The following is a 23,546-nucleotide window of genomic DNA, read 5'->3' as shown; positions in this document are numbered from 1 at the left end:
TAGCCGCTGAACAGCAGTGATGTGAACTCTGTGGTCAGGCTGGATGCAGGGTACAATATACCTGTGGCAGCTTTTGCCCATTTAAGGAAATTACATTTGAAACATTCCGACTACATTATAGAGCCACAAGAAACTTTACAGTGATTTCTTTTTAGTGGAACAAAGTACTCGCTCTTTTTCAGCTCAGAATCATTTTCCAGTCTTGCTACACTTAACAGGCAGTGCAGATCCAGTCATAGAAATGTATTTGCTGTGCACACACCTGCACACACACACACCTGCACACACACACACCTGCACACACACACCTGCACACACACACACCTGCACACACACACACCTGCACACACACACCTGCACACACACACCTGCACACACACACACCTGCACACACACACGCAAAATTTTACTAACACCTGTGTACTTCTTTGTGTGTGTCACACGCATCAACTAGAATTTGTGCTTTAATTTGAATATTAATTTACCTCGTTGATAAAATGCCCTTCACTTACTCTCTCTGTATATGTGTTCAGGATTTCATATGTAATCTGATACGGAATAGAATGATAGGTTATGTGAAATTGAGATCACGATATCAATGATCTTTCTATGATGCAGAATGAAATAGAGACTTTGTCCAGATATTAAAAGTATTTGTGGTAATTAAATACATTCATATTATGTCAACTAAATTTGTTGAATATCGATTTCCTTGTTAAATTACATAACATTTTTTTAAAAGATTTTATTTATTTATTTGACAGAGAGAGACACAGTGAGAGAGGGAACACAAGCAGGGGGAGTGGGAGAGGGAGAAGCAGGCCTCCCAGGGAGCAGGGAGCCCGATGCAGGTCTCGATCCGATGACCCTGGGATCATGACCTGAGCCCAAGGCAGACGCTTAATGACTGAGCCACCCAGGTGCCACTAAATCGCATAACATTTTAATTAACACAAAGACATTGTCAAGTTGCAAGTAGTACAGTGATATTTTGCATTAAGACAGTTGCATAGATGTGCACTAAAATTGAGTCTAACAGCAAGGATGAATGTAGCAGCCACACATTTAGAAACCAACTCCAAGAATAGAGCTGTTTACAAGCAATTAGTATATGTGTGCTTTGTTAAAGAAAGGAGAATTTATTGTGAGTGGGGATGCCTTAACTCTTTCAGACATAAGGATTCTATTTCCCAAAAAGCTCCATTCATGTAGGCAACACTTTAAGTCAGTTTTTAGTTTCTAGCTGTTTTCTGATGTTGGAAAGTGAAACACTAGGGTTTGAAATGGTTCTGGGGACACAGCCTTTCCTGTCAGGGATTCTAGCAGATGCTGATATAATTTAATATTTGTAGAAGACAGAGCAAATATAGAATAGCATCAAATTGATTTTTCAGAGTTTTCAAGCCAGATGTCCCTTGGCATTTACACGGAAGAAGTCTACTCTGTACCACGTTGCATATTTTCGTGTTCAAGTTCTCAGCCATAGTATGTAGTCATTGGTGTTTTGACAGCCATATGCTTAGGCCTTACTTTCTCTATTCAGCCATAGCTAGAATTGAACATTTTTCAAAGTGGAAAATTCCAGGTAGTTTTGATTATAAGAGAACAGAAAACTAGTATTCAATATTAAAAATAAAAAGGCAGGATGTATCTTTTGCTTAGTAATAGCTCCTGTATTGAAAGAGAATGTCTTACAGCTGTGCAAAATAAATAAGCACTTTGAAAACAGATATCCTAATTCTTATCAATAGAGTTTAATTTTGTACAAGGCTCTAGCTAGACACCGACAGAGTTACAGAAATGAGTAACTCTGGAGTGATTAGCCCAAGGCTGGCCTCATCTTGTAAATGACAAGCATTCTATAAATATTTGCTGAATGAATGATAAATCAATATGTTAGAATCCATATATAATAGTTTGTAGGAATTTTTACCAAGAGCTTATAGGTTTTAATATGTGGAGATGTACATACACACAGATGTGTGTGTGATATGTATGTTGATATAGTGCAAGTGAATCAAATAGTTTGATGAGAACTTTTGAGCACGGACCGTGTAACTTTGAACACCACATCCTGGCATTCTGGATTTTCCAAACTAGTATGTAATATTTTGTTCTAATGTCATGAGTATATCTACATAAAGCAAATAAAATAAAAAATATTCTTCGAAATGATGAATTTTATGATATAAATTAATTGATAAGGAGTAGGGAAGGATGGGGAAATTTTTTTATCAAGAGGATGGATTTTTGACTGTTTTGAAGGAAATATTAAATTGAGAACCATGGATAATAAATCAGATAGGGAAATTAACATAACCTGGGTAAGGTGGGTAATGAGATAGTGTTTTTCCCCCCAGTTTTATTGAGATGTAATTGATATACGTTATTCTATGTTTCTGGTATATGGCATAATGATTTGACTTATACGTATCGTGAAATGATTACCACAATAAGTTTAGTAGATAGGAAAAAAAGAAGAAGAAGAAGAAAATATGGCTTTTTTCCTTATGATGAGAACTCTTAGGATTTACTCTGTTAACAGCTTTCATACACACCATGTAGCAGTGTTAACTATAGTCCTCATCCTTAGTACTAATCTAATCTTAGAGAGGTAGTGTTTTCAGATTAATATAATGGAATCATTTCACTAGAGCATGGAATTTTAACTGAGAATAATAAGGGACAAATTTAGAATAGATTTAGGTAGGGAAGGGGGTTAGAGTCAAATTATGGAATACTTGGAATACCTAGATGAAACATTTATATTTAATCGAAGAGTCAAGTGAGAGTTATCAGAGGATCCAGAGAGAGGCAAGTACAAAAAGAAAGTGGACTTCTGTAGACCTTAATCTGACCATAATGCACAGGAATCTAACAAATAATGATAATTTCTGCTTTGAATAAAAATGGGACTTTAAGCTGCATCAATACTGATCAAAGATAATGTGAATTTAGAACATAGTTTTGAAAAACAAGGATTGAACCTGATAATTAGAAGTTAAAAGAGAAGGATTTATCTCAGCTACCTCTAAAACAATAGAATGCACACATATATATGCAAAATACCGTATTTTACTCATATTTTTAAATGACAAGCTATTTCTATTGCTCTTTGCGGTGTAATTTTTCCTGATTCATATTTAAAACCAGACTTTCATGTTGTATTCATGCATTAATTGATCTATTTATCAAATATTTCTTGAACACTTTCTTGAGTCCATCATTACATTAAGCAGATATATTATTAAGCAAGCTTTCAATTTAGTTTAGAGAAAGACAATAAACAAATATTATTATGAGTGCCTAGAAATTCTAAGGCCCCAAATCCATCTATCAGTTTCATAAGCATGATTTACAAGCCTGCTTCACTACTGACAGGCTAGACAAAATATATATCTCTAAAGAATAACACTACTTGCAGTAGCCAAGAAAATATATAGCATTCTGAAAATGTTGTTTAAATGTCTTGTTTCAACATGTTCGGGACCAGTTAATGTTTACAGTTTTGTGAGTGAATAAATCTATATACTGAAAACATTTCATTCAATAAGTTGATCTTCTTGAGTTTTGAATAAATTTTGGAGCCTGAGGGAAACAATATGGTCCTTAAATTCAACCTTGTATGTGTGTCTAAGTTTAAGCTCCTACTATTATCAACTCTTTATTATTATTGTCATATTTTGAATAAATGAATTACCTTTTGGAATATTCTACTCTGCCCAGTAACTTCTAGCCATCACCCAATCTGGCGACAATCTCGAGATTCAATATTAATAATGAAGAATGACCAACCTTTAGCTGTCTTGACATGACCGAATCCACCAAATACATATTTCACTTCCAAAATAATCCAGGATATATTACCTAGATATGATTTTAGATGATACAGTATGTTGTTACATTTATCAGCAGTAAAAAAATAGATAAAATATTGTTAGATTAAAGGAGAGAACAATAAGAGAAACGAGCAGACGCCAATCAGAAGTTTCATCAGTAAAACTGAAGAGCAGTTTACTTTGAAAGCAAAATCTCATGACACTAAAATGAGATGACGAAAAAATTACACTGTGTGCAAGTGTGGAGAAAAAATAGCTTGTGATTCTGTAGTGATCTGAGAGCTCATTATGCATCAGCAATGAAGAGTTCTAACTACCATGCAATTAAAATACTAGAGTATAAATAAGAGTGTATCGTGTGTGGTGGCATATAAAAACTCAGAAGTGGATGGAATTTTAGTAGAGTGAGACTCTTGAAAAAGGAAACTGATTAGGCGTATTTAATTAGAGAACAGTTATACAGCCACCTTCCGTAACATCTTTTAAACAAGAATGTCTCATTTTGGATATTATACTTACAGTAAGATTGATACTCCAAAGACCAGTCAACCCCAGATGTTTATAGGGATGTTCTCCTTCAACCACAGTAATCTATATCCCGGAGTCCATCAATTTCCCTCTGTCAGTTTGACTGCCAATCAGTATTGGGAACCGAATAAGTTTTGATGTGGACAACTAGTAACCAGTGCAAGTTATAAAGAGTCATATTAATAACTCTCTTCTCTATTTGTGTCTCCAACTCACTGATTCCAGTGAAGACAAAACACTTTTTAGAGATCTGGAAATAGTTGCAATGGTATTTATTCTGGGGGAACTCTAATGAAAATTAGAAACTTTAAAGGTGACTAAACTTATTAAAGAATATAAACTTGATGATGATGAGCTGTTTCCTTACTGCTTATTAATAATTGGAAAAAAGAGACACGTTCCAAATACATGAGTCGTGAGAAAAACTGGTGGTGAAAGACCCCCAAAAAATCAAGGGCAATTTTTGGAAATCTTTAGTAAGCGGTAGAAAGCTAATTTTGGTCACGTGTTGAAAGCAGTTTTTCAGAAATTTTTGAATTTTTGAAAATCTTAAGTTGATTTTTAGGAATGGCAGGTCACTTTTTTCTCAGACCAACCAACTGTAGATTCTTCATGCTTCTATCCATTGACTCAGATGTGCTTGCCTGCTAAAGACTACCTCTGACTCTAGGCTAGAACACAGAGTTTTTCTTTCTGCAAGCTGTTGACTCAGAATCAGATCCTTTCTGTAAGACCCTTATCTTTAATTTCTTCATCTCCAAACCTAGATTCCAGGTCCTTATCTAGGTATGTAAGGTGAAGATTAGCTTACTCTGATTTCTTTGGACTTACATCCACATTATCTTAGCTTACTCCCTGGACTTGACTTCTGGCCAGACTGACTTTGAATATCTTTGAAATTTTCTTCTTGCTGCCGGCTGACACCCCCTACTTCTGGTTTTTTATTTACCATATCCAATATGGAAATGTTTCTAATAAACTTTGTGCAGAAATTCTATCATATAATTCTCTTGCAGTGGTTTGAAGCTCTGTGAAGAGAGGGGTCATGCCTGTGTTGTTTATTTTTGTATAATTACTGCCTAGCTGAGTGCCTCAACAGTTGGAGGCATTCAATGAATATGTGTTACATACAGTTAAAGAACTGGAATTGAGTTTGAAAAACACATGTTCCTTACCTAGGGAATTAATTATCATTACTGATCTTCCATTATTTTATTTATAAAATTGAGCTAATTTTGCCTATCCCATATCTTAGAGTTTCATGAGAATAAAGAGATAAGTGAAAATATTTTGTAATGGACAGTGCTACACATTTATTATGATCAATGAATTGCATGGCTCAAACAAACATTAATGGTACATGCCCCATGACAAAGAAAGGCACATGGCTTTTGTTTTTGTTTTTATTTGTTTTAGATCAGATGAACTAGAACAAATATACTAACTCCATGCAGAATTTTTAAGAAAGAAGTTAGAATTGGTATGACTAAATCAATTCCCAGAATCTCATTCATTAGTGAGACTCATTAATTTTATGGATATCAACTGAGCACCCATTTGATGTCAATGATTCTAGTTGTCTCTGAGAATAAAAAGATTAATAAATTACAGTCTTTGTCTTCAAGGAAGTTAGAGTTTAATGGTCATTGAATGTTGATAAAATAGTAAAAAAAAAATTGACAAAAACCTCATTATATCTGAGAGTTTATATGTGCTTGGTAAATGAAAAGTATTATTAGCAACACTATGCTAAATGACTGTAAAATGCTGATTTTTCACTTCAAGTATTTACAAGAGCAAACAGAATATTTGTGAGTTTTCCTGCATATTTATGTGTGTGTTCAAACAGCTGGTAGAGAACAAAGTGTTTTGCTATAAACACTGTCAAATCTCACTTCAAAAAAAATTTGTCTATAAAACAAGTATTTCCATAGATATACTGAAGCTGCATAGAATTTGCTTTTAAAGCGTAAAACAGAATTAGATGCTTGAGTCAGCTGTGAAGTATTTTTTCATGCAACTCTCATTCTAATTCTTCACCCTCTGGATCAGGCTGAGACCTGGCGCAATTTGAAAGTGAAAATGCAGTATAAACTTACAGAAGCAATCCAGCGGTGGGCATAACTTTAACATTGTATTTATTAGGATGGTACATTTATATCCTCCAAAATTTTGTTTTGTTTTGTTTTTTTTGTTGTTTTAGTAGGAAAGTATTGGGGGCGGGAAGATAGACTGGGTTTTGGGGAAATACATCAGTCAATCAATATAACTCCTAAACCAAAAAACTTATCAACTGAACCAACTTAATCCCAGCGAGAATTCAAAGTGACTTACAACAAAACACAAAAGACGGTTTTGGTTATTTTCTAAGACAGAAGCTGAGAAACGACCCAGAGGTAGGGATTTAAGTTTAAGAAGACAATTAACAAAATAAACTTTAAAGGAATATTGGTTTTAGCCCTTGATGCTACATTATCTCTGTGTTATCAAGTCACCAAAACTATGAAAGAACTAAATCTGTGTGTGGGTTTGTTGGGTTTTTTTGTTTGTTTTTTTGTATGTCGTTACGTTTTGCTTTTTTCACGATTTATTTTTTTATATTTTGACAAAAGGAAGCAAAAGGAAGTTTGTCACGTCTTCAGAAGAGGCACACACCATGTATGTCCTAAATTCTAAAATGAATTTTTCCTTGGGGAGTATTTTGGAGCACCTTTATGTGTCTGGCCCTGGCTAGGCTCTGAGAATACAATGGTAAACAAAGTAAACAAAGCAAACATAGCTTCTCCTATCAGGGAGCTTCTGTTCCAGCAAGAGAGATAGACCTTGGATAAGTAATCATTACATAAAATTATACATTGTGATCAGTGCTACAGAGGAAAAGTAAGGCATAATTAGGGATTGTAATGGGGCACTGTTCAGAAAGGTGTAGCAAAGATCTCAGAGGAAGTAAGATTATCAGGAGGAAAGACTCATCAAAGATAGGAGGTGTGAAGAGTAGAGGAAAGTTAAGGAGCAGGGATATCTAGGCAAAGTCCTGAGGGAGGAAAAAGCAGAACCTTGTTCTAGAAACTGGCTAAAGACAGTATTCCCTGAATGTAATAAGAGGATATTGTAAACCAGGATAACTTTGAATTTTAAACCTAAATTATAATCCATTAAAAGATTTTTAAGAGCAGTGACTTGATCACATTTGCACCTTAAGAAAATCCAGTTTGTTAAAAATGGGTCGAAAAAAGGCAGAGGGTAAACAGGAGTCCATTTAAGAGACTCTTGCTGAAGTCCAGATGTTAAAAATGCTGTAATGAGGCCCCAAGTGTTGGTAGCGGCGCAGATATATCTGAAATTAATTTTGGAGTTACAGTAGCATTTAGTGGTGGGGTGGCAGCAACAATGACTCCTAGCTTTCTGTATGAGACACCGGGTAGGTAAAATAGAATGTGTTGAGCTAGAGAGAATTTAGGAGTAGACAGTGGGGAGCTGGGGGGGAGGGGCTCTGGGGATCATGGTAGTGCTGGAGCATAGGAAATCATGAGCTCTGCCTTGGGTAAAGTTTGAGATGTTTGTGAGACATCTAAGTGGAAGTGTCAGCCCAGCATTTGGATAAGGAGGCCTGGAGCTTCAAAAAGATATCTGGCCTGGAGATATAACTTGGGAGTTGTTGACTCTGCAGACGTTATGTAAATGGCTTCAAAGCGGATGAGATTATTTGGGGAGGAGAACGAAATGAGAAAAGGATACAGGATCAAGCCCCGAGGAACTCTTATATTTACTGATAAAAACAAATAAAAAGAACAAAGCAAATGAATGTAACTTTTCTTTCTTTCTTTCTTTTTTTTTTTTTTCCTAAGTCTTTTAAGCCTGGGCGAACACAGTGTAGAACAACGTTTTTTAATGTATCTGTTTCATCATTAGGGATAAGAAATTGTCTAGCAGTCCTTAAAGAGCAGGGCCCCTGGGGAACAGCATCTTTCCTGCTGCCATTGTATGCAGCAGAGCTTACATGAGCCCCTTCTGATAGTTTTGTTTGAGGGATGCAAATGCAAGGTCGTGCTCCTTGCATAGCAATTAGCTTTGAGATTTATCATATTTTTATTTTTACATTTTGGATTGTTAACCACAGATAGACACAAAGTTTTCGATTTGTTTTCAATAGTGCAAACACCTCTGTTATGGGGTAATTGCCAATTTAAGGCTCTCAGTTTCATTTTCAGTGACTTAAAAGTGTTTTTGCATTTCCTTTCCTTGCCTTTTTTACTTCTCATTTTGAGTTTGTGGGCAGACCTGCCAAAGAGACATCTAGTTTATAGGTTTGGTTTTGTAAGCCAGGCAGAAGGGAGCAGATACTGAACATATGCTCTGCTGATATTGATGAAGTGAGGTTGGAAGAAGTTGGAAGCAATCTATTTCTCCCCAACTGCCACCCCCTCAAGGAATATTTTGGGTACCCTTATGGTAGAACATTCTAAATAAGTATCCCAGCTATAATAATTATTTTTCATCATAGGATTTTGAAAACCTTTAGGATGAATCAGGATTGTTGTACAAGTGGAACATTAAAAAACAAAACAAAGTAGTTTGTAGATTCTAATTTTACATGGAGAGTGGATAAGATTTCCATGCAAAGTGAAAGGACTGGAAATTTTGTGATCAGAGCAGTCCACTGGATACTCAATAAGCGATGGAAGTGGGAATAGCAGGGACCTGTATTTTGAGCGGGTCCATTTGAAGTGAGATAAAGAATCTATTCAATCTAGCCCAAGAATGACAGTTTGCTAAATGTGATTTTTTTGTTGTTGTTGTTCTGCATTTCAAGAAGCCTTTATTGATCAGAGGTAGTGTGTTCAACTTCAATTTACCAGGCATAGGATAGTTAAGGTTGGTTCTGAAAAAAGTCTGGAGGAGTTTGAAGAAGTTTGGGTACAAATGCCTTACTTGAAGTCATTGTCATGGAGACAGACACATTGTTCCGTCCCTTCCTGGTGCACCTGTTAGCGTTCTTACCAGAGATCTGGGTTACAATGGCAGTTACCAGCTTGTGTATGCATAAGTTTTAGGTTACAGCAAATTCATGATGTGATCCTGTTTTAATAAGATAAATGATACCCTTTGTGAGGAATTTAGTAAAATCCCATAGTGCTTGTCCAGGCCAAGTGGCTAGATGGCATTTGAGTTCACAATGGCCCTCATGGTCCTTATTTTAGTAAGAATATTTGCTACATAGAGTGGTATTGATATTCTATAAGCAAAACAGGTTTAAGAGCCATTGGAGTACATATGGTTACATTTGGTTTATTTTATTTCTGATGATAATGAAAATACTTACATTTTCTTCTTAATCTGTTTAGAAGGAAGGGAGTAAACAGTTTTTAAAATTAATTCCAGAGAGGTGCATGTACTGGTTTCTTATTTAAAAAGAAGAAAGGAGACCAAACTAACTCAGAAGCCTCCAAAAATATCCTTTTCTTTTGGAAGCTGGAAAAGGCAGAACTAAGCAACAGTACAATACAAATTTGAAAGGCCTATAAATGCGAGGCAGGACTAGAATACATGCTCTTTCTTTCTTTCTTTCTTTCTTTCTTTCTTTCTTTCTTTTTTCCCTCTGAACAACTGGATTCAACATTTATTTTTTTTCCAGCTTACAAGCATTGTTGTGTCTGGATGGCTATTAGTTCAAATTGGACCGATTTTCTAGTTCTCTAAAACTCTTCATCTGCGTCATGTATCAAGAGCATTGAGTTACTTCCTGCAGTGCACAGCTGGAAATCATTCTCTTCGGCAACATTTTGTTTTATCCCATTTTTGTTTTATACCAATGTGTTCCCACACACCCACATAGCTCAGAATTTCAACAGACAAGTATCTCCTTTTCTTCCTTGATGCGTCTTAGAACATTTTAAATTGGCAGGTTCTCTTTTGTCTTTCAAATACTGAACCACTTGCAAACAGCTCTGTTTGCTTGCATGAATATTTTTAACAATGCTCCACAGACCTGAAAGACTTAAATGGAAAGTTAGAGACATTCAAACAGACAGTTTCCTCTTATTCCTTGAGAGGTGATAGGTGCTTGGCATGAACAAGCAGGAGAACTATCACGTACCAAGACTAGGATGGTTAAAAGGGGGAGAGGGAGAGAGAGAGATACATAATGTATTGTTGTAAACAATATGCGATGATTTTTTAAAGTTATTAAGAAATTGACTATATTATGTCGAAGAGAAGTCATTGACTGGATGACTTTTCCATAGCAAATTGCTTCGTACCATCTGTTATCAATTATGTTAGTGATGGTCTTCGCAAGCTGGACTATAGATGTTAACAAGAAACGTGATTTGAGAAATTAAAATACATATAATATGTATGCCAATATATAAACATATATATCAATATTTCTGAGTAGTAATAACAAATTGTAATATGCTAGGCACAGACGATGAAGACAACTAGTCTACAATATTCACTTAGCTGAATATTTAGACTGATGAAAACAAGAAATATATATTTAGAAATTATTTTTGCCAGACTACATTAGAAAGATTTTCTTTAAAGACATGAGTTAGGTTATCATCATTTTAAAGTGATGGTTTACCAAACTTCAAACAGTTCAAGGTAATCAAAAAAGAGCACATGAAGAAGAAGAAGGAAAGAAAAGGAAACTTCCACCGTGAAGCAGAATTTTTAAAGTGGCCCCTTCGGATCATGATCATTGTATAAGCATTGGGTCTTTCTGTAAATAATTGTGATAGTTGTCACTACTGTTCCTTCACATTTTGTCCTAAAGATGTTTAAATGAAGCAGCTGCTTATGTATCTATTTTGTTAGTTACAATAAAATTACCCTCTTGATCTTTGTGTATGTGTACAGGTGTGCATGCTTGTGTGTGTGTGTGTGTGTGTGTGTGTGTGTCTTTAGGGGCATATGTGGGTTTAGAGCAATGTATAAACATAATATGGGTCTTTGTCTCCACCTGGCTTCTTGACCAGAAGCAACAGAAATCACCAATACTGTTTAACTTAGGCAGAAATGCATTTGAACTATATCACATAACTAACTTGCAGAAAGTTCTGAACACAAGTCTTGGGAGATGGTGCTCATCAAGGCCATTTCCAGGTTTCAATGCCTGAATAATCTAGTCAGGGTCTTTTTACCAACGTTGCCCTTAACACCTTCCTTCCCCCCCACCACTGGTACTTTTATCTCTGTCACTGTCATCTTATTTTTCTTATTCCCCAACCCTGTTCTTCAAGGGCTCAAGATGCAGAGCCCTAGGCTGAAGTCATGTGCACATGTCCAAGCTGCTAAAGGAAGGGAAGAAGAAAGATCTCCCCTACTTTTACTTCCTTATCAGGAGGGTACTGCATACCCTCTGTACTAAATACAGTGGCAATTACCTAGGAATAGAAATGGAGGCTGGATGTTGGACAGGCGAGAAATGGTAAAGATCCACCACGTTTTCAAATCGCTTGGGTTCTTTGAATTATTTCACTGAGCTAGGGTGCCAAGACAGAGTCCTACCAAATCAAGGGTCTGATCAGTTTAATGGCTTTGGTTTGCCAGATTTCTCTCTAGAAAGATTACACAAGTGCATCTATTTCTTCTCACTCGATAAATTTAAATTGGAGTGCCTGTAGCTAGTGTTTTCTCTATACTCAATGATGTTATAGAGTAGAAATCCATTGTAAGGATATTAAAGTTTCAGTGTGATGAGGGTTATAATAAAATATCAACTAAGTACTCTGTAGACCTCAAGAAGGAAACAACAAATTCTTTGTGGCAAAGTCAGGAAACACTTTCACAGAGCAGGGATATTTGAACTGAGTCATGAAAGGTGAGTGGATGACCATGACCCAGAAAAAGAAAGATATTGCAGAATGGATGAGATAATGGATGAGATGATGCACAACAAAGCACCTGGTATAGTTGTAAAGAATAAGGTGTCAGTACATGTGACATATACAGATAAGTTTAGAGACGTAGATAGGGGCCTGATTATAAATGTCTGGAGGACCAAGGAGGGGCTGCTCTACTACAGGACGACATAGAGGTCTTGGAAAAAAAAAAAAGTGATGTGATCAGACTTAATTTTTAGGAAGATAATTTCGATGACACCGTGGAAGATGAACAAAAGTGGAGTCATGCAGAAAGACTAGTTAGGGGGCCATTGCAGTAGAGGTAAGATCGGATAGGATATCGTTATATAAAAGTATAGACAGACAGATGAGGAGAGAGAGAGAAAGGATGTTAAACTAAAGACCAAAATAAATAAATAAATAAATAAATTGGAAGCAGATATCTTAGCATAATGAGAAATAAAACATATTTGTTCTCAAAGTGCCTTTTAACATTTTCTGGCTTCTGTGGAATAACATTAAGGCTGGTTTATGTTCACCTTTTGAGTGTGAGTGGCAGAAAACTGGGGGGTAAAAATAACCGAATCAATTAGCAATATTTTTGTGGTTGGTCTTCATGAAGTCAGCCAGTAATGGAGATGAGCATGAGGAATGGGTGGATGACTTGAACTTTATTTTTTTTTTAAGATTTTATTTATTTATTTGACACAGAGAGAGAGCGCACAGCAGGGGGAGCGGCCGGCAGAGGGAGAGAGAGAGAAGCAGGCTTTCCGCTGAGCGGGGAGCCCGATGTAGGGTTGATCCCAGAACCCTGGGATCATGACCTGAGCTGAAGGCAGACGCTTACCTGACTGAGCCACCCAGGCGCCCCTGATTTGAACCTTTTAAAAAAGAAGTTATAAGTGACGAGAGGAACTGATCTGTAAGTAGCAGTTAGAAGGCAGGAGGAGGCTACTTTTCCTTTCCCAGTGGATCTAGGGATCCACCAGGCAGATCTACAGTGTCACTGTCAGAGGAAATCAAGGCTTCAGTTACAATAAGAAGGTGGAAGAAGTGCTTTCTTAAGACAGAGAAATTTGGAAATAAATTTCAGGAGTTACAAAACTATGATGGAAGTCGATCTGTGAGCATGCCTATGGACGGGGAAAGGACAACTGGATGGCATAAAACTGAGGAATGGTGTAGGAGGTGGAAGGGATTTTCCTTTAGAGCAGGGAGGGGAGTGAGGCCAGTGGGTTTTACTAATTCTAATCCATTTGGGATTACAGTAACTGGGTTTGAAAATTAGCAGTGCCATTTAGGTTCTGGGAATTATTTTCTTCATTCGTAAAATTTAAATTCTTACAAGGCTTCTTTGAACTGAATACTTTTTGCTACCAGTTAATAGCCTTCTAGTTCGTCACCTAGAGAAATACCACTTCAAGCCTAAGAAACCAGTCTGAACTGCGCCCCACAGGAGATCACTTACGAGCACGTTGAATGCATTTCTCTCCAACTCACTTGTAGGTCTTCAAAAGACAACACTGTGTATTAAATATGATTCAAAGTCAAAGTTCTTTATTTTTATGAAATAAAAGCTGGAAGGATTGGAGAGCTGTACAGGGAAAACAGAGTCACCTGCTGACTGCTGGCCTGCTGGGGTCTTGGAGAGACTTTCAGCTGTTTTGCTGAAAATAAAGTTCAAGTCATCCACCCATTCTTTTCAGCTGTTTTGTTTGCTTTTGTTTGTTTCTACTGATTCTGAAGGGGATTGAAAAGATAGATTTCCTCTGTGGTATCCAACAAACTTTGCCACATTTGATTTAAGAAATACCAATTTAAAATTTTATTGTTACTGGTATTGACAATTTATAAAAGCCAAAGAATGATATAAATCATATATATACATATGTGCATCTACATATATGTGTATATGTATAGATGGTTATATATAGATATATACATATATATGCATGTATAATATTCTATAGATTCTTTGCCAAATTTTATTAAAATTTCCTCACATACAGAGAAGTTGAAAGAATCATAAACACTCATATACTCAGCATCTAGAGTCTAAAATTAATACCTTACTATATTTGCTCTATTATACATCTATCCATCTGCACATAACTCTCCATCTTATATTTTGATCCCTTGCAAACTTCATCCTCAACTCTTCATCATGAATATCATTAACTAGAATTCAATATTGGTTTACTTTCTTTTTTAAGGTAAAACTTACCTAGAGTGAAATGCACAAGTCCTCACTGGGTATAGCATGCACTCATTGAGTGTAATATTCAGTAAGCTTTAACAGATGTATACACTTGTATAATACAAAATCCTATCAGGAATATTACCATCACCCCAGAAATGGTCTGATGCCTCTTTCCAGTCAGTCTCTACCCCTCAAATCAACCAGGTTTTTCTGTTTTATTTTCCCAATAGATTAGTCTGTTCTAAAAAGTCAAACGAATAATAGAATATGCACTCTTTTTTGGTAAAGCTTCTTTTATTTGGCATAATGCTTTTGAGAGTCATCTCTTTCCATGTATCAGTAGTTTGCTCCACTTTAATGCTGAATAGTGTGCCATTGTGTGAATAAACCACAGTTTCTGTATCAGTTCTCCCATTGATAAACACCTGAGCGGTTTCCAGATTTGGTTATTATAATAAGAGCTTCCATGAACATTTTTGCATGGGTCTTTTCATAGATATGTACTGTTATTTCTCTTGGGATTTTACCTAAGGATGGAATGTAGGGGTCTAGGTTTAAATTTATTAAAAAAATGAACAAACAAAAAAATGCCTAACTCTTTTCTAATGTAGTTGTACTAATTTATATTCCCAACAGCAATGGGGTAGAGTTCCAGTTGCTCCACAAACATTCAAACATTTGAAGCTGTCAATCTTTTTAATAATCTACCACTTACTGTAAAGCACAAGAACCTTGGAAATGTATGGTTATTAACATAACATAATAAAATTAAATTAAAAAAAAAAAGAACCTTGGAAATATATAGATCTACTTACCATGATCTTTCCACCCCCATATCTTTGTTATAATTGTCATCTGTATTACATTAACATACATTGTAACCCTCCCTGCCCCCTGCAGCATTATAATTTCTTCTTTAAACATTAAAATGTATTTAAAGACTTAGGAGGGTGCCTGGGTGGCTCAGTCAGTTAATCGTCTGTCTTTGGCTTAGGTCATGATCCCAGGGTCCTGGGATCGAGTCCCACATCAGACTCCCTGCTCAGTGGGGAGTCTGCTTCTTTCTCTCTCTCTGCCCCTCCCCCGTTCGTGCTCACTCTTTCTTTCTCTCTCTCAAATAAATAAAAAAAAAATTAAAAAAATAAAGACTTAGGAAAAGAGTCTATCACTTTATATTCAAGTTTATTTACACTTTTTTTCCTCTCAACCAATTTTCTATTAATCCCATGCTATGATTTTTTATATTCTAGATACTGCATTTTTCAGTTCTAGAATTTAAATTTGGTATTTTTTTTTTCTGTAGTTTCTATTCCTCTACTGGAATTTCCTATTTGTCTTTTCATTATAAGCATTTTTTTGTGTGTCCTTGATCATAGGTTTAAAGGTGCTTAAAAATATTTGTATGCTAACTCCAACATTGGGTTGATATCAGTGTTGGTCTTTATTCATTGCTTTTCTTTAAATATGGGTAGAATTTTATTTCTTTGTACGTTTAATATTTTTTTTAAAAATGCAGTCTGGACATTGTGAATGATACATTGTAGAAACCCAGGATTCTGTTATGTTTTTCTGAAGAATAGTCCTCCATTTCTTATTTTTGTGTTATATGAGTTGACTAACTTGTGTGGACTCAAACACTAAACTGTAGTCTCCCCTGTGGAATGCAGCTACCACAGATTTCTGTTTTGTTCTTTTAGCCCCAGTTGGAGTACAGGCTGGGCCATATTCAGGTCTGGCGTCAGTGAAGGATTTGGGAAGAGTTTATACACATATTTTTGGCTCCTTTTATGTGGTTTTCTCTTTTCCAGCATTTTTTTTCTCACTTTATTGCAGCTATGGCTGTTCTTAGTTTTGTTCTCTGGTTTTTCAAGATTGTTTAGAAAAAGACAGATGAGAGGAGCTGTGGAATTCTATTTGTGTTTTCACCACTGTGCCTGGTGCAGTCTGAAACACATCCAATATCTTCCTTTTTCTAAGCATACACATCCCTCCTACCTTATCTGTTTTGGGTTGTTCTCCATTGTTTTCAGGTTTTTGGGGTTTCTAAAAATATATAATTTGTTCAGAAGTCATAGCTGTAATTTGTGAGGGGTTTGATTCATTGGAAGCTACTCCACAATTATTAAAAGTAGAACCTCTATATGCAGGTTTTAAAAGTGCTTCTGCCCTTTGAAACCAGAGTGTGGGATTTTGAGGTTACAAATCATCACAATCATGCAAATGTGTATGAACACACCACAGTATTTGGAGTAGCAAATATAGTATAAAAACATCCAAGTGGAAATTTGGTGAACTTTCTAAATGTTTGCCATATTGTAAAAAATTTCTATTTTTCACCTGCTATAACTTAGCTTTTTCTAGACTATTTATTATATGTATACATTATATAACAGAATATATATTATTTTCTATATAGTAATCATATTCTTATCTCTAATAAAATATATAATATAGGGAGAATAAATATTTGTTTTTGTTCAGACTTTGTTCGTTATGCCACAAATCCAACTAAATTTACTTAGTCTAGATACTATTCAGAAAAAAATGTCAATCATAATCATATGGGTAATGACGACTGGCTTTTATGTCATTAACATTACATGACCTCAAATTGAATTAAGAGGCTGTAAGTCAATACTCTATAAAGGTTCACCAGCTATTTGTAGTTCATTTACACTCACAGTGTTTACATAATCTTAACCAAGCAACCCATATTGAATATAGCAATAAATATTGCTCTCCTGCTTTTGAGTGGGAATAAATAGGAACAGCTTAATAGATTTAACATATAATGAAAATGGGCTGCAATCTATAATACAACCTGCTGAAGATTCAATAAAAGCTCAGATATTGACTGACTCTTCAAATTGGTTGTTAGCAACTAATTGGAGACCTTCCCTGACCAATATACTTTACTGATTTTTTAAAAAAATAAACAGCAAAATAGCTGATAAAACTTCAAAAGGCAACTGTTCCTTGGCCACAAAGCAAGGCAATTAAATTGAAAAGGTTAATTTTGAGCACATGATTAATAAGTGTAACAAACAAATCAATGGAAAGAACTGAAAGATAATAAATGTAAATTTTATTAATATCTTTGTTTATGAGTAGAAAAGTCTATGAAGCAACAAAGTGGTGGTGACTGGGCAAGTTATTTCTTCTATTAAATATGTAAACTGATAAGCTGAGGACCAGGTTTTGTCTCTTCTTCATGCCCTGATAAGAATAAGTCTTCTAGGTTAAAGGGCTGAGTTCAAATCTTCGTTTTCAATCTTACTAATTCATAATTTTGTGCGAAATGTTCATTTTCTCTGGGCTGCATGTTCTTCATTTGTAAAATGAGACTGATAAAATCTATGCAATGGGGTGACCAAGCGATTAAGTCCTATCAATGAATATGAAATAGCTTCTGAATCAGTGTTACTTCTCTACATGTGATTCTTTTACAGCCATGTCATTTTGCTCACATTTTATTCATTTAATTCTGTGGGGGAATTGGAATGTAATCCAATTCTATATTTTCAGACCCTACAATATACAGTAAAATAGTTTTCACCAGTCGTCTTTCCTTTCTGGCCCCCTCCCATGATTACTCAGACCTGAGAAAGTGCAGGTCAAGCCAACTCAAATCAGGTCCTACACAGGGCTGCACCAGAGCAGGGCATGGGGAGTCTTACCCATATCTGTGAAACAGACTCAAGGTCAGGGTCAAAGTCAGAACTAGTCAAAGTTGAGGGAGGAGACAAAGATCACAGAACAAAACTGACAGTGTCCTGCGGCAGTTTTAGAGATGGATGGCCACTGTCTGAGATGGCTTTTGTATAAGTAAACTGGTTTTGTTTGGAGGGATTAGAAGGGGTTTAACTACCTAAACTTATTCTGCAGGCCAGCAAGACGAGAGGTAGAGTTTTGTCCTAGAAACAGGATGCCTGGCATATGTCTTCCTTCTAATTACCTATTTTGTTCTACAGTATACACTAAAATTATGAAGACCTGGAAAAAAAATGCCACTAAAACAAATTACTAACAGTGACAAATAGGCAGCGGTTTGTTTTGATGTATATGTGAACCATTGGGTATACTCTGTGTAATCTCTATGTGTCTAGATCTGTAGCCATATCTGTATCTGTATATCTATATACCTAGATCTGTATCCATGTCTAAACAATCACCTAATCTTACGGGTTAAAACAATCACCAAGCCAACAACTCCATTAGTCACTCAAAATTCACATAAGCTTTCAGAAACAAGTCCATACTCATATGCTGTTCCCTCTGCCTGCTGCGTTTGCTCTTCCCTACTTCCTTTTCTCTACCAGATAAACTACTATTTTTCCTTTGAGATTCATCTCATATCACTTCTCACAAGAAAACCTATCTTAATAGTGTTTTCATTCTCAAATCTTTTATGGTATCTGGCATACTGTGCTCAATCCATATTTGATGAAATAATAATTGTACAGTTAAATGCAAAATGGCAATGAATGATAGAAGAGAAAGACAAATTTTATTTAATCATATATCATTTACCAATCTAGAGAATAAAATAAAGTAAAGAGATAATGCTTTGGGAATGATCAAATTATTTTAAAATTTGTAATGTGGTGAACCTCACAAAATTGAGGTAGTTTCCAATAAGTCTGCATATATAAGTAAAACTAAAAAAAAAGATAAATAACATTTGTACTTATAGTACTTTACCATTTAGAAAACACTCTACATTTCCTCATGAAATATATAACAGTAGCTTTATGAATGGCTAATATTTTTCTGACAGTGACCATCTGATCATATTAGCTCTACTCATGTCACATTGGCAGAAAGTCTCATTGAGGGGGTCAGAGCATACAGATGAGGGAAACGAGGGGGTTGGGGAAATAAACTCATCGGGAAGAATGAATAAGATAGTGATTGCAATTGAGTAAAAAAGTAAGTTCTGTCTCTAAAGGCAAGGGAAACAAAAGTAAAAATGAACTATTGAGACTTCATCAAGATAAAAAGCCTTCTGCACAGCAAAGAAAACAGTCAACAAAACTAAAAGTCAACCTACGGAATGAGAGAAGATATTTGCAAATGACATAACAGATAAAGGGCTGATATCCAAGATCTATAAAGAACTTCTCAAACTCAACACCCAAAAAACAAATAATCCAGTCAAGAAATGGGCAGAAGATATGAACAGACACTTCTCCAAAAAAGACATACAAATGACTAACAGACACATGAAAAAATGTTCCACATCACTTGCCATCAGGGAAGTGCAAATCAAAACCACATTGAGCTATCACCTTATACCAATTAGAATGGCCAAAATTAATAAGACAAGGAATGACAAATGTTAGTGAGGATGTGGAAAGGGGAACCCTCTTACACTGTTGGTGGGAATGCAAGGTGATACAGCCCCTCTGGAAAACAGTATGGACATTCCTCAAGACATTAATAATAGAGCTACCCTATGACCCAGCAATTGCACTACTGGGTATTTACCCCAAGATACAGATGTAGTGAAAAGAAGGGGCACATGCACCCCAATGTTCATAGCAGCAATGTCCACAATAGCCAAACTGTGGAAGGAGCCAAGATGTCTTTCAACAGATGAATGGATAAAGAAGATGTGGTTCATATATACAATGGAATATTACTCAGCCATCAGAAAGGATGAATACCTACCATTTGCATTGACATGGATGGAACTGGAGGGGATTATGCTAAGTGAAATAAGTCAAGCAGAGAAAGACAATTATCATCTGGTTTCACTAATATGTGGGATACAAGAAATAAGGCAGAGGACCATAGGGGAAGGGAGAGAAAACTGGATGGGAAGAAATCAGAGAGGGAGACAAACCATGAGAGACTCTGGACTCCGGGAAAAAAATTGAGGGTTGCAGAAGGGAAGGGGGTAGGGGAATGGGGTAACTGGGTGATAGGCATTAAGGAGGGCACATGATCTGATGAGCACTGGGTGTTATATGCAATGATGAATAAGAGAACTCTACATCTGAAACTAATGATGTACTATATGTTGGCTAATTGAACTTAATAAAAAAAAAATCCTCAAAAAAAAGTAAGTTCTGAACATCTGGCAAACAAGGAAAAATTGGAAACCCCAAGTAACTATTAGCTGGAGAAAAGCACAAGGCAGGAGGGCTGGGAGGGTGGGGGCATGGCTAGATTGGAGCAGCAGAACCAGAGGGATTTTAGAAACTGGTAAAAGTGTGGTGAGGGAGGGAAGAGAGAGATTGTTTGGAGTCAGCTTTTTGGGAGACCCTGAGAGTGACTGAGACAATAATTGTGGTCTTGCCTGGTCTTATGAATTTGCTTACCTCTTTGAAATTGTTGAGCATGATTACAAAAGAGATCAAAATTATTTAAAAATCTTTTTTATTTGCTGTACTGCTATTTCTTTCAATGCAGTTCTAAGATCAACCAGGACCACAAGTTAGCAATAGATTTATGTAGTTTCATATGATATAGTCGAGAACATGCAGTATAGTGATTAAGAGGATAGACTCTGGAGCGAGATTTCTTGGGCTCAAATCACAGTTCTGCTATTTGCTAGCTGCAGTCATAGGCAAGTTACTGAACATCTCAATAAAATAAGGGTAATAATAGCATGTAGCTCCTAAGGGTATCATTTGTAGCAAATTAGTCCAAGAAGATAGAGTGCTAGAACAGTGCCTGACAGAATAGTTCCTGGAACATTATAAACATTCAGTAATGCTGATGATGAGGAGGAGGATGAAGATGCAGATAATGCAAAGAACATTTATGTGGCCAGTATTTATAATCCATTCATTTTACAAATATATTGGGTACTTACTCTGTACCTAGCATGTGCTAAGGTTTGAAGATAGGGAAGAAAACACTGATGAACTCAAAACTCTAGGGATCTCAGTAAAACACTGGGACATAAGATTTAGTTAATAAAGAACTTTCTATCAGAGGTTGAGTTAATGTAGACCTACTTGGCATGTGTATAGAGCAGAGACCACCTAAATGGTTAGCATGTTCCTTATACAAATTGAGTCAAATTATCTGTAATCTCAAATGTACTTTCTCCAAGACAAATTTTTTAGTTAGAGTGGCTTCTGATAAATGACTTTACTATATTGTCATTGAAAATAGATCCATAAAATACAAATACTAGACATGTATACTTGTCATTGAAAATAGATCCATAAAATACAAATACTAGACATGAAAATAGATCCATAAAATACAAATACTAGACATGAAGCAAAATTGATATTAAGTTGTAGAAAGTAAAGACCTGAGTTCATTTGGAATGAAGGGCCTTCTCAACTCTACACTAAGATGGGTCTCTGTGATTTTATCTGAGCAAGCTTAAAATTCTATTGTATCTAAGAAATAATTGCTGGTAGGATCATGGACTACTATACTTGTTGTTTCTGATAATATATTGCTATATAATATGGCCTTATAGCACAGAAGGCAGTAAAGAATTGTTTTCCAAAATCTTTTTATCATTTGCTATTTTCTCCAGTTTGGATATAAAGGAATTATAACAACCACTTAATACTAAATAATATTTGGAGCATAAAAATGACCACAAAAAATATAAATGCAAACTTGTGCAAAACCTTTACATATGATTATAGTTTACTGCTAGATATAAAATAGCTGAAATGGAAGATGGAAGATGGATCTTTTGCCAATAACATGAAGAGAAGATTTTTTTTTTAAAGTGTGTGTTAGAGATGGGACTTTCTTCCTAATTAAGTATTAGAGGTTAAAAATTAAGAAGATAGGTTTAGATTTTATATTTAAGACCCAAAAAGAAATGTTCATTTGAGAACACATGCTATTTATATAGAGTACTTAATTAAGTTAAATATTCAATTATCACTGAGTATTTAATTTTCGATTAATTTAATGCTCTGAAAAATATCCTATCTTAATTTCATCTTAAAATGCAGCAAAATCATACCATGTTGTTTCTGGCCCACAAATCTTTATTTGTCCTTCTTTTTCAGGTTTATTCCCTGCTGTGCTGAATCTTGCTTCTAATGCTCTCATCACCACAAATGCAACATGTGGAGAAAAAGGACCTGAAATGTATTGCAAATTGGTAGAGCATGTCCCTGGGCAGCCCGTGAGGAACCCTCAGTGTCGAATCTGCAATCAAAACAGCAGCAATCCATACCGTATGTATTTTAATACGTATTTGCCTGGCACTGGCTAGGATCTGTAATTGAGAGATTTTGAGGTGAAGTTGCATTAAAGTCAAAGGGTTTGTGGTCTCCCAAATTCCTGGAACTTGGAACTTGGGAAAGGGAGCTTCTTTATACCCCTTCTCTACCATCTGACAAACATCATTGGAGTTCTTTATATGTACTAGGTACATTACTTGAGGGAGGCTTTCTAGCTGAAGACCTGTGCCAGTCATTAGGTTTACTACCTCCAGAATAGTATCTGAGGATGTGGTTATTAATGTAGGCTTTAGTCATTCATTGGTCACTTATGTGCCAGGTACTCCGGTGAAGATTCAACTTCAACAGGAATAAGGTGTTGTCCCTCACTTCAACTAATGAAGAAATGGGCAAAAAGTCCAAAGTAAAGAATCAGTAGAGGGGCCTGAAGGAGAGAGAGGAGGGTCACAAATTCAGTCCTGGTGCAAATGAAGGCTTGCCAAAAGAAGGGATATCTAAGCTGAGATCCAAGGACAAGTATTAGCTGAGCAGGTAAAAGAGAGAGTGGGAAGAGAAGAAGAGATGCCAAGAAGAGAGTTCCGAATAAGACAGAAAAACTTACTTGCTCAGGGAACTACAAGTAGTTAGGAATGGCTAGAACTAAAAGCATCAAAAGGCAGAATGTAGAGATAAATCTTGTGCAGAGCCTGGAACCAGATTATGGAGGTTCTTAAACACCACAAGAGGAGTGTTTTAAGGACAAGTGTCATACAAAGCCCCCTTGCTGGCTTCTATGAACTACACTGACATCTCAGATTCATTTATGTATTTATTTGGCAAGCATTTGAACACTTGTTATTAGCAATGCATTGTATTGAAGCATAATGGTAAATCATAAGTAGCCCTTAACTTAAGAGACTTAAAGGGGAAATAGGAGAAGCAGAAAAGTAAATAGAGTGTTAAGGGAACATGAGAGAGGTTA

General features: G+C 35.9%; 1 protein-coding gene across 1 annotated transcript in view; it reads left to right on the top strand.

Moving 5' to 3' along the window:
• LAMA2 (laminin subunit alpha 2) overlaps window positions 1–23,546 on the top strand; it is a 613,526-nt gene that overhangs the window by 126,594 nt on the left and 463,386 nt on the right. Inside the window, exon 2 of the mRNA XM_032407892.1 lies at window positions 22,409–22,579. Coding sequence (XP_032263783.1) covers window positions 22,409–22,579 — 171 coding nt within the window. The remainder of the gene's footprint in view (window positions 1–22,408; window positions 22,580–23,546) is intronic.

The sequence above is a fragment of the Phoca vitulina genome, unplaced genomic scaffold, assembly GCF_004348235.1.
Source record: "Phoca vitulina isolate PV1807 unplaced genomic scaffold, GSC_HSeal_1.0 scaffold9, whole genome shotgun sequence".
NCBI classification, from domain to species: domain Eukaryota; kingdom Metazoa; phylum Chordata; class Mammalia; order Carnivora; family Phocidae; genus Phoca; species Phoca vitulina.
This window is presented reverse-complemented; position numbering and strand designations above follow the sequence as displayed.